The sequence below is a fragment of the Malurus melanocephalus genome, unplaced genomic scaffold, assembly GCF_030028575.1.
Source record: "Malurus melanocephalus ecotype Western Australia unplaced genomic scaffold, MMel_1.1 scaffold_30, whole genome shotgun sequence".
NCBI lineage: Eukaryota > Metazoa > Chordata > Aves > Passeriformes > Maluridae > Malurus > Malurus melanocephalus.
Window position 1 is genome coordinate 920688 of NW_026623262.1, and position 11383 is coordinate 932070.

General features: G+C 44.6%; 1 protein-coding gene across 1 annotated transcript; it reads right to left on the minus strand.

Moving 5' to 3' along the window:
• Positions 1 to 460: 460 nt before the first annotated feature.
• Positions 461 to 9170, minus strand: CHRNA1 (cholinergic receptor nicotinic alpha 1 subunit). The gene is made up of 9 exons (XM_057363638.1): positions 9108 to 9170; positions 7198 to 7343; positions 7029 to 7073; positions 6470 to 6579; positions 6044 to 6239; positions 5185 to 5422; positions 4225 to 4448; positions 2685 to 2924; positions 461 to 778 (listed from the first exon to the last, which is right to left on the minus strand). The coding sequence occupies exons 1-9, from the start codon at positions 9145 to 9147 to the stop codon at positions 647 to 649; spliced, it is 1371 nt and encodes a 456-aa protein (XP_057219621.1). The 5' UTR covers positions 9148 to 9170; the 3' UTR covers positions 461 to 646.
• Positions 9171 to 11383: the final 2213 nt, after the last annotated feature.

The following is an 11383-nucleotide window of genomic DNA, read 5'->3' on the forward strand; positions in this document are numbered from 1 at the left end:
AGAGTGGAAACCAACCTTCCAGGAGCAGAGTAGGTTGAATATGGAGATTATCCTAGGAATAGGTTGGATCCTCCCCACGGTAAGGAACAAGTAAGTCTCTCCTCTTTGCGGCAGCAAGAGTTTMTACAGGCAGAGTCATGCATAACAGTTTAGATTTGTTCATGAAAATCAAGTCCTTAAGTTTGATATTTCTGATGATTACATCTAGTGTTATGGGAGGAGTGGCCCTGCTAATACAAAAGCCACAGAACAGATAATAAAACCAGCTTGAATGCTAAAGTTGGATACAGATTTACAGCTCAGCTAAAGCTTATTACACTGCTGTTGACTTCACTGGAATAGTATCTGTGGCTTACAAAGTCAGAGTCTTATTAATACATTAAAATTTTTAATGAAGGGTGAAATGGATCAAAGCCTGGCTGACAGCCCATTCAAGTTTACCAGTAATGGGAGTGTTTCTTTTTGGCAATTAAATGCTACTGAGCAGCAGCTCAGTACTGCTAAGWATGAAGCCTTACATTTTATTATCCCTGCTCTTTCCCAGCAGTGACTGATTCCTGTCAGTGAAACTTTCAGAGGCTGGCCAGATTTTGATGGTTATGATGCTTTCAGATGTCCAGGGTAGCAAATAGTTTCCAGCTGACGTTTATCCTTGCTGATTTAATTCAATAAGACGACCAGCAAATACAGCTAATGTTCCTATAAAACAAACYAGCATAAATATGCCAAGGAGAAGATGATCAAGTACCATTGCAACAAACTTCCATTCTTCTGCAGCCTGCCAAAGAAAAAAAAGGATGGTAAAATTTCTGCAGAGCCCTGTTTGTTACAGGCATTGTTGTAATTTACTGTCCAGCAAGGGGACGGCTCTTTGATAAGTGCTATTATTATTATGCTCAAAAGCATGTCAGTTGTTAAGAAAGCCTAAGCAACCTAGAGATACAAGTTTCTACATTGACCAGAAATCCTGGCAATTTGCTGAACTATTTAATTTTTTAAAATGTTGAAAACCCTTATTTTTTAGGCCAATTTTTCTTCTGAATGAGATTTTAAAATGTTGAAAGCAAAACTTAGTTTGACTCAACTGACTGCTTTTTTGTTCTCATGGGGTATCTAGGCAATTTATATTAAATTTAACCCTAACCCCTGCYTTCCATACACTTTAATATCATGTAAAACCTTGGTAGCTCTGTTATTATTTTTTTCAGTTGTGGGAGACTGTGAACCACTTGCTCTGTACCCACCTTTTCACTGAATGCTTTTGGTGGGAACCCAGCACAGTTAAGAGCATGCAGAGTGCAAGGCACCAAGTACAGCAGGGYTGAGGATTTCCACCCTGTAACTCAGCCTTAAGGAGTGACATGTGCTGGCCTAAAGCCCCTTTGCTTTTGCCTTGGTTCTCCCACAAGTGGAAGAGGCTGTTGTAATTTATCTAGAGGACGCTGATATTGAATACTGTTTTGAGGTCTGATATTGAATACTGTTTTGAGGTGGTTCAGAAGGTGTTTCATTGCATTTGAATGCAATGAAGTGACAGCCTTCAGGAGCCACAACCTGCAGTTTATTTGGGGAACTTGACTTTTGAAACCTCCTGGAAGCAATTTATCAATAGTGCCCAGATGACACAAGCAGCTGGGCTCCACTTCCGAAGAGGCCATTTGCTGGTAACCTGAAGAGCCTCCTTGTAAGCCAAGGAGGAAGTGAAGCCCAGAGATGTTGAAGCCATGCCAGCCCCTGCTGAAGACAACAATTTGTCTGCAGAGAGGCAAAAGAGTCACGGGGAACTTGAGACTACAGCCAGAGCCATTTCACATGCTCCAGGAATTTGGTCACAGGAACAAACACCGTGGTGTAAATCCTGTCCTTGGGAAGCAAGCATCTCCTTTTCAGGAGTATAGGCCAAATTATTTTCTCAGAGAACCCCCCCTGTCTTCAGACTAACCTGCAGCTCAGCAGGAGAGGTCTATGACCACTTAGGAAGATGAAGTACCAGGACTGAATTACCCCTGCAAAATCTGACACTAAAAGAGGGAAAATTGTACTGATTGTGCTAGAAGGAGGCAGCGCTGGGTTTTCCTAGGGAACACTGCCATGTGTGACTCTATATCCTTCCTTTGGCTTGCAATATGGAAAAAGTCAGTAATCAGAGTAGCTCATGACATGCTTCATTAGGAGGGACTACTTGTAGTATTCAGGAATAAAAGAAAACATTGTCAAAACTGGAAATAAAATTTGTAAATTACATTTARCACTTCTCAGATAAGACTACTAGTCTTTTGGAGTTTGGCTTGCTTCCTGAGTTTTCAAAAGCAGTAGGATCTTGCTTACCACAGGGGGAAGATGCCTGAGTCGGAGATAGGAGAAATGTGTTTTGGAACTTGCTTACAGTTCTTGAAACTTTTCCTACTCACAGACACTCCATCTCTATGGCCTCACATATCACATTAAGAAACCCTTAGCACTGACACTTTTTCCTTTTCTATTATTTTGGGGAGCCAATATTCAATTAACATCTATGACAGTTATTTGTTGCTCGTTGTTGACTGCATCAAGGGGAGGCAACTGTCTACTACTAGAGCCAAACCAAGGCTTGGAGTGTTTTTGTAAGGCAGGGATATTTGCCAAGAAAGTAAGATGCACGAATTGAAAGCTAGAAATGAATCATGCACAAAAAATTGTCTTACATTACTGGCTTCTTGGTCCGATTTCATAGTTTCTGCAATGTATTTGATTCCCTCTATAGCATTTTTCACATCTGGATTTTTGGTAAGCGGGGAGTAGAAGTTGACAGGCACAGAACCTGACTTCCCAGAAATGTCAGAAATATCAATATCTTCTGCAAAAATATTTTTGTCTTGTTTGTCTCTTGATGGTCGTTTCATTGTAGAGAAAAACATGACGTTTGGGATTGTGTCAATGAAGATCTGCAAACAAAGGGAGAAGATGACAGTTGCTGGTCTGTGGGGCTGCCTTACAGCTGCAGCTGTGTGCTGAACAAAGACAAGCCTCTCCGCTCCCAGATCGCTTCCCCTGCTGGATCTGCTACAGATTCCCTCTCCCAGTATGTCACAGCCCATGCCTTAGTTACATTGGGGCTTTTTTCAGCCTCATGGCCTGGGGCAGAGGGAGTCACCCGCAGGCCTGCAACAAGTTTYCTGAAAGCCATTTGCTCTTGCCACACACCCAACATCCACACATGGAGTGGGGTGTGATACTATGGAGCAGATCCACAGCTAGCATGAGCTGACAGAGCTCTAGCCATCTCATCTAATTTGAAATATATTGCCTACAAGTCTGACTTGGAGAATGGATTCAAAGAACCTCCTTTGGCTACTTAGGTTTGATTTTGCTATTATCAGTATTTGCTACATGGGCATATAAGGTTTACAATAAATTCCTTTTGGAGTGACAGAGACTTGCTGCCAGAGCAATGTTAAGCACATGCAGGGTTTCCTGTTGAAATTTCCCTTTTTGCAGGGATTGTTTGTGCTGCAGAGGGAATCTGATATAAGCTGTAGCCTTAAAAGTATAATTAGAAATACACAGAACAATCTCCTTTCATGTCATGGCTTAGTATGAACCCAGGCAGACTTCAAAACTGCAAGGATTACGAACGGATCAGTTCATCTTTGGTACTGCCTCCCTGGCAAAGAACTTGTAATGACTGACAACCAATTTTTTCTACATCTTGTGGTTACTATTCAGACTCATGTGCAAGGCTCTCCTTTATTCCCAAGGGCTGCAACTGTACAYTGGAAAAGTACAGAGAAGATTTTTTAGCTTTTGCTAAACCGTCTTTTGCAAAATGGGACGCTGAACTCGGGTATTCCCAGTGGCCTTTGTGCTCTGCACTCCCRTGGGCTGGTGGACTTGGCCACTGGCAGGCAGCAGTGCCTTGCAGTCAGATGGAGAATTAGACCAGGAAATGTAATTCGAGTCCAGATGGACATTTTCTTTTCCCTGCACCTTCAGCTGCCCATGTTTTTTGTCATCTGTTCCCTGCAAAACTCTACCCCAGTGGACAGTTTTGTTACTTAAAGGAGCACTTGAGCAATCTTGCTGACTTTATGAACAGCTAAGTAGTAAACACTGCCTTTTGGGCCTAGAGACTTTTAACATGATGCATTTACTTCCCCGATTCTTTTTGACTTTTGTTAGAAAACCTGTCATATTTTATGGAGTGTTCAGTGGAAACCAGCAAATGTTCTGAGGCATGGAGCTCACCTTCCTGACCCAGTGGGGCATGGTGTGAGTGCTCGGGGAGCGGTGGTGGGTGTTGATGACGATGACCGTGATGATGATGGAAGCGATGACAAACACCATGGTGAACAGCATGTACTTGCCAATCAGAGGCACTGCGCTGGATGTGGAGGGAATCAGCTCCACAATGACCAGCAGGAACACAGTCAAAGACAGCAGAACAGAGATGCTGAGAGTCATTTTCTCACCTGTCATAAAGAAAAAACCCCAAACCATTGCTGCTCCTATCATTCAGTACAGAGAGCATTTATTTGGGAAGCAGGATGTGAGTGACAGCTGTGTGCMTTTGCAGTGCTATCACCTCTGCCAGCAGCCAAAGCAATAACTAGGCTGGGCAAACCTGAGAGCCTAACAGAGCATCAGCTCCAGCACTACAGTGGGAATTACCAGGTATGACTGGGCTGAGGTGTGAGTGGTGKATATTTTTACTCGCCAGGAGCATTTAACGGGCTGCGTATTTTGAACAGTGCAGCACATGCACACATGATTAGTGTTTGCTTCACAGCCTCCTGAGGGTWTGCTTGCCTTACTCTCTGTCTCTGRKCTGAGAGAGCAGACTAAAATCACATCTGACATCAGGACAGTTGCTATGCAAGATCTCCTCGCACATGGAGGGTGTCAAAAATGAAACATGAAACATAAAAATTAACCAGCTAAAAAATCTTTAGTTTTTAGAAGTTAATTGGTTAGCTAGTCAGCAATTTCTGTGGGAAAGCACCCCRATTTATTTGTATCAACAGTTTCAGTTTTTGGCACTTATCCTTTCTTTGCAGAGTATTTAAGGCCACTACTTTCAGTGGAAATGTCCAGTCTTAGTATGCATGGCCTTCAAGTTGACTGGTTATTTCAAATACTGGAACTTCTCAGGAACTTTTTAGAAGAGCAATTTCTATGGCAGTAGAATGAATAAGTAAGTTTACATACCYGAATCTGTGGGTAGGTAAAAAACTAAGCCTGTTAAAAAGGAGAAGAGCAGGCAGGGGATGATGACGTTCACRATGAAGTAGAGAGGCAGGCGTTGCATGAGGAAATGGTAGGTGATGTCCAGGTAAGGGGTGTCAGGGCAGCAGGCGTAGTAAACCCAGTGCTTCCAGCCACGGTAATCCTTCATCACCCACTCGCCACTCTCCATAAAGTTACTTAGATCTGGACGATCACTCTCCTGGCAGCAAAATACCCAACCAGATTCTTAATTCCAGGCGTTCTGAACCAAATCAAAACTGGGCAGGTTTGGCTCAGGAATAGGATTCCAAATCACTTGTGTACTTTGTGAGTTTTTGTGAGTAAATGGCCTCTCGTCTTTGTTATTTTGCCTTAGAATATCATACTCTACACAGCATTCAGCTAAATGTTTTACAGAAACAGTCTGGGATAGTGACTTGAATAAATATTACAGATAGGAGATATACCTGAGTGGAGAGGGAAAGAGTCCTTAGCAATGGAAAGTCATGAGCAGAGAAAATGTACCYCTGCAAAAATCCCTCATAACCCAAGAAAACAAACAAAAGCAAAACAGGCAGCACCAGAAAAAGTGGTGCAAAGCTGTCAGAGGACAGACAGGATACTGTCCTCTGTAAGGGCACAGGTATAATATGTATGCAGAATTTAGGAGCCAAACCAAGAAATTTTGTGCTAGACCTACAAATAAAGATTTTCCATTTTACAGTAGGGGCTGCTTGTTTTTCCAGTCAAAACTAGGTCATATTCCATTCTAAATCTGAGATTTCTCTAAAAACAYGTACAGATTTTTGCAGCTTTTCCCAATGACAAGCTCCTTGCTTACCGGGTTAATAACAACCACTGTACCATCATATGTCCAAGTTCCCAACTTCATACTGCAGTTCTGCTGGTCAAACGGGAAGTGCGTGACTATAATTTCACAGTAACTCTTAAAAATAGCTGGTGGTGTCCAGGTGATCAGACCTGTGTGCTCCAGAAGGACTTTGGTGTATTTTACAATGGCAAAATCACCATCTGCACTGCAAAAGGAACAAGGACATTAAAAGCAATATGGGCAGCGTAACTAACACAGTCACAAAAGGATTTCTTTCTCTGGCTGAGGGTCAAATGACTCCCCAGTGCCTGCTCCTGGAGAAGCTTGCTCTGAGGAATTGTACCTGCTGGAGCACAYGTCATGGGAAAACTGTCCCACTAGAGTGGTGCCACTCGGCAGAGCTCTTCCCTCCCTCCCTCCCTTGGCACCCCTTACTTGTTGTAAAGAACAAGGTCTGGCCGCCAGATATCATCTGAGGGGATGCGGATTTTTTTAACGCCACCATAGTCATCTGGATTCCATCTGAGGTTGACGTCTGTCCATTGCTAAAGAAGGAAGATTGCAGCCCCTGAGAGCGTCTCCCAGCACTTCAGGGGGTAGCTTGAGTACTTCCCAGAAACAGCTCCTCCCTTGCTTTGGGACAYGCAGGAAAACATAACCAAATGGAAGTGGGAGCCCCAGTTCATTTTTTACATTAACTTCAATTTTGGTTTAAGAAGCTTATTTTAAAAAACCAAAAAAAAACCCCAAAAGAAAATGATACAAAGATAAATACATCAGAAGTCTACTGTTTGAAATACAAACCCAAATGCTTTTCTTAAGACTGTTAGTATCTAGAGCATTTTATTCTTGAGATATCAGAAAGAAGAAATGCTCTGCTACCTGACCCACCTGTCCATGTTGCCCCTGAAAGTATGACACTKTAGTTAATCCCTGATTGAGCCCAGTGCACTGATTTGATTTTATTGAAACAGTTAAGAATATTTAGAGTTACCTGTTTCAGGCGTACGTTGGTTGTCACAATCTGATTTACTTCATCCTTAAAAATAAGGAAGGAAAAAAWTTAAAAGGCAGTATCAGCAAGTATMAGGATTAAAGGCTAAAAAGGGTTTGGCACTATGGTGTGTGCCAGCAGGTCAGCGTTACCCACGTTCCTACCGTACCACACTAATGAGCTGGATGAGCTGCAGCCCCACGGTGACAACGACGGCATCSCGATGGTCCTCCACGGGCCGCACCACCTTGTTGTAGTTCTGGAACAAGTGCTCCACAAGGCGAGACTCATCTTCATAGCACAGGGCCAGCYCAGCTGCAGAACAGCACCCACAGTTGGATGGGGCAGGAACAGACTATGGCACTGCCAGCCTGAGGCTGGACTGGAGGAAATGCTGCGACAGTGAGCTGCTGGTGGGGGATAACGCCGTGTCCTGCCTGTGACTCCTCATTTCAGACAAGCACTGTGAGCACTGCAGGTGCCACCAGCCTGCCTGACCTGGCCACCAGCTTAGGATCCTCCAATCAGGAGATGAACAAAAGCAAGTAGCCAGGATTGTGGACATCAGACTGAGCACCAAGAGTCTCCCAGCCTGAAACTGTGCCAACATGCAGTACTTGTGGGCAGTTAAACASAGAAAATATACAGTATCAGGAATTTCCAATGCTGGCTTTTTCACCATCAGTTCCACAGACTTTCCTGTGACAGTAACACTAAAGGGGAGGGCCAAGTACAGCAGGCACTGAGAAGAAATCATCACCCAGACTCCTCTCATCCGCAGTCTATGTGGAACAAGAACTCCTCTTGCAGCAGGAGTTGCTCAGGCTGTGCAGGTGGTGAGAGAAGGAAACCMTCACTGTGTGGGGCAGCTTTGCCCACTGCCTGCCCAGCATGACTCGGCAGTGCTGTGCCAAAGAGCCTTACAAGAAAAAATTCACAAGTGAAAATGGCAGGGAGCAACCCTGTTCCAGTAGAACATGGCACTGCACTCCCCAGATGGACCCTGTCTGCAGAGAGCCTGTGGCACTACAGGCAGGCACATGCTGTCCTCAGCTTGTAGCTGCTTCACCATTACAGGGGAGAAAAGCAAATGGAAAGAGYGCTTGGGGATGTTTTTGTACATCCCCTCCTTAAAGGCAGTGAGAGGGAACAGAACAGTTGAGCCTCTCTSCAAGCATTTTTGGCAGACTGCACCCTGGTCTCACTCTCTCTGTTGAATCCTGGGCCACAGCAGTCAACAAGAATTTTTGCTGCAGACTCCAACCTAAGCTAGGATTTCCTTCTATTTCCTAAATGACTTTTCATTAGCTCCTTTTATATAGCTGAGATTGCCAAGGATTCTGCCTTGGCCTTGTCCTGCCATGAGATTATATTAAAAKACTTGGATGCCAAGGAGAAAAACTGTCTGTCGCAGACAGGCACTGTCTCACCAGGAGGCTGACGAACAGTGGGCAGGAGACATCGTTCAGTTTTTAAGTTATGATCACATCATCACAACTAACTGAAGGTCAGTGCTTTATTAGTCCAATTAAAATCCCTTCACATTGCTTCCTTCTKGTGTGGCTTGGTAAGAATTTAGTGTACTGCTTGAATTTTCTGAAAAGCTTTTAGGTTCACAAAATATTTATTCTTTTAAGGGACAGTTAAAAAAGTTATCTCAGTACAACACACAGAGCTGCAAATTAATTCTACCTCYTTGTCAGTGACCCCAGAACTTAATGAAATTTCTTATAATCGTTTTTCATATTCCAAGCCATGCTTACTAAATCCTTTCACATGTTTTAAAATACATGTAGCACTAGGGTAAACGGGAGCATACAAACTTGATTACAGACAAAAAAACAACTAAACACAAACTTCTCAGTTCAAGATATCTGGTGCCTGAAACTAAAAATATCTGAGCTCTACTAATGCACTCCAAAGCTCTCCATTAAATGTTTTGGTGTGTTCAGAAAAGCTTATCAGTAGGACAGGCTGCTGTCAGAACACACGCTCCCTCATCCTGATGTGCATGCAAAGCCTGGTCCCACTCTGCAAGGAGCCAMCTCCCATCCAAAGCAATGGCTGGAACACCTTTACCTGTGCAGATGAGGAGGAGGAGAACGCARTGGACCTTCATCACCCCGGTCCCTSGTGCTGCAGTCAYACAGATGGAGGCACGCACAAAGCACCTCCAAGGTCTCTTCAGAGGGGGCTGTGCTGCCTCTGCCAGGCGCTGCCAGAATACCCCCCCCGGGTATGGATTTACAGCACCTGTTTTGGGAAGGACAGCTGAGGGACACCGCACCGCCGGGCTGGAGCGGGAGCATAGCGTGCTTCACCAGCCAAATACCTTCTGCWGTTTACAGAAATATCAGTGTGACCTGTGACACTCAACAAATAAACACACAAATGAAACTAAAAAAGGATCACCTGAGAGTAAATGAACAGCTTGGTAGGARCTCAGAAACTCTTTGTGAACAYAGCAACTTCYCAGGTTTAGGGTTTTGTTTCTCTGWKWYMWMWSAGAACACAGTAATTTATTTCTGGTACCCCCTCACCAGCACAGAGACCACACGCTGGGAGGAGGCTGCTCCCTTGGCTTCACAGAGGGGTGGGAAATACACATATATATACACACACCTCATTTATACATGATTATCTACTCTGAGCTTAACCATACCACTCAGGAACAAAACCTTGAGAGAGATAATCCTGTGAAGTGTTCAGCAGCGTAAGAAAAGCAAGTCTGTCAGTTTCTGGGAAAGGAGATGAAGCAAAAAGGGAAGGTRCTACTATAAATCCAGGAATGTTCTTTGCAGTTCAGGTCATCTGGTTTCAAAATACTTGGAAAAGGCCCAGGAGAAAGTGACAACAACATCCACAGGGCAAACTGGCTTCTGTATCTGGAACAAATAGAAAATACGAAGCCATCAGTCTGAAAGAAAAACAAGAGAGAGAGCTTTGGCAGGGTCTGTAAAATCCCAGATGATCTGGAGAAGGCAGATTTGGATTCACTCGCTGTCCCCTTGCAAAAAAAGTAGAGGACATTGAGGTAAACTTAGAGTTGTCAGGCTTAACCAAGACATTCCTTCACAGCGTGTGTTTGCAGTGGGGTTTGATACCATAAGCGTGTCTGTTTGCAGAGGTTTTCTGCATTCAGAAAAAAAAAAGTTTATTAAATAATTTCATACTATTGAAGGTACACACACTCTGTCCCCCTAAGAAGTCTGTCCCAGAAGTCCCAGAGTCACTCTGGGGTAGTGTCCTGGGGATGTATTGGTAATGCTTATGGTGTTCTTGTATTTTTCTCAGGAAGCTGCCATGAGGAGACAGGACACAGCACTGGGTGTGCTGCCACAACCATCCTTACACGGTGATCCAAACTCCCTTTTCCAGAAAACATACCCCACGAAAACCTTTCTTAGCTTTGCCTCTGGGTGACACCAGCTGTATTTTCTATTTCTGCTGGATAGCCTTTGTGCTGTCTGCCAGCTGGCTTGGTGTTTCACGCTGGATGCCTTTATTATTATTTTAATTATTTTATTTAATCACTCTCCTTCACCCACCCCCCTCCACTAAGCATTCAGCCTCTGCCTTTACATTTATCCTCCAGTAAAAACTCTCCACCTACGTAACCCTGGCCTCSTTTCTGGCCTGTTCGTGGCCAGCAGCTCCCATTGTCACAGCGATCTGATTTCAACCCCGCGCCTGGCTGCTTCCAGCTTTATCCAGGCCGGGCAGCTGCCGCCAACAGCGGAGATACAATTGTGTGGAGGAATTGCGGGAATGCTGCCCACAGCCCTGCAGATCCTCTCAGTGTGTCCAAGCATTCCTGCCCACCCCAGGCAGTGTTACACACGCTGCAGGGACAGCTCTTGGGTGACAGCAGTGTCTGTCCCCCCGGCAGGGTCTGGCTGCTGGAGACAGCAGTGTGCGTGCTCTGAAGGGGCCCCAGAAAGTCTGCAGCCCCAGCAAGAGTTATTTCTATTCAACTGAGCCCAGCCTGGGAGCCCGAACCCCAAACCCCCTCACTGGCTGCAAGTCAGAGCTCATGCTGGAAGAGGAGGAAGCAGGTATTTGGAGAAGGCCTGTGGGGACCAGCAGCCTGGCTGCGAGAAATGTTCCCTGGCAGAGGCACAAAGCCTTTTCCCTCCCAAAAAAACCAAGGCAACCTGAGCCACTGCAGTTAAATATGGACAGAGAAGTGAACACTGCTTGTTGTTAAACTGGGGAATGTGACCCATCGTGACCGAGGTGGAAAAGCAAGGGGCTAAGCTACACTGAGTGCCTGAATTTGATCCATTGCTACGATGGGTATTTTTCTTTTTTTCTTTAGAGTATTCAGAAATTTTTTTTGCTAGTGTTTTGTTCCC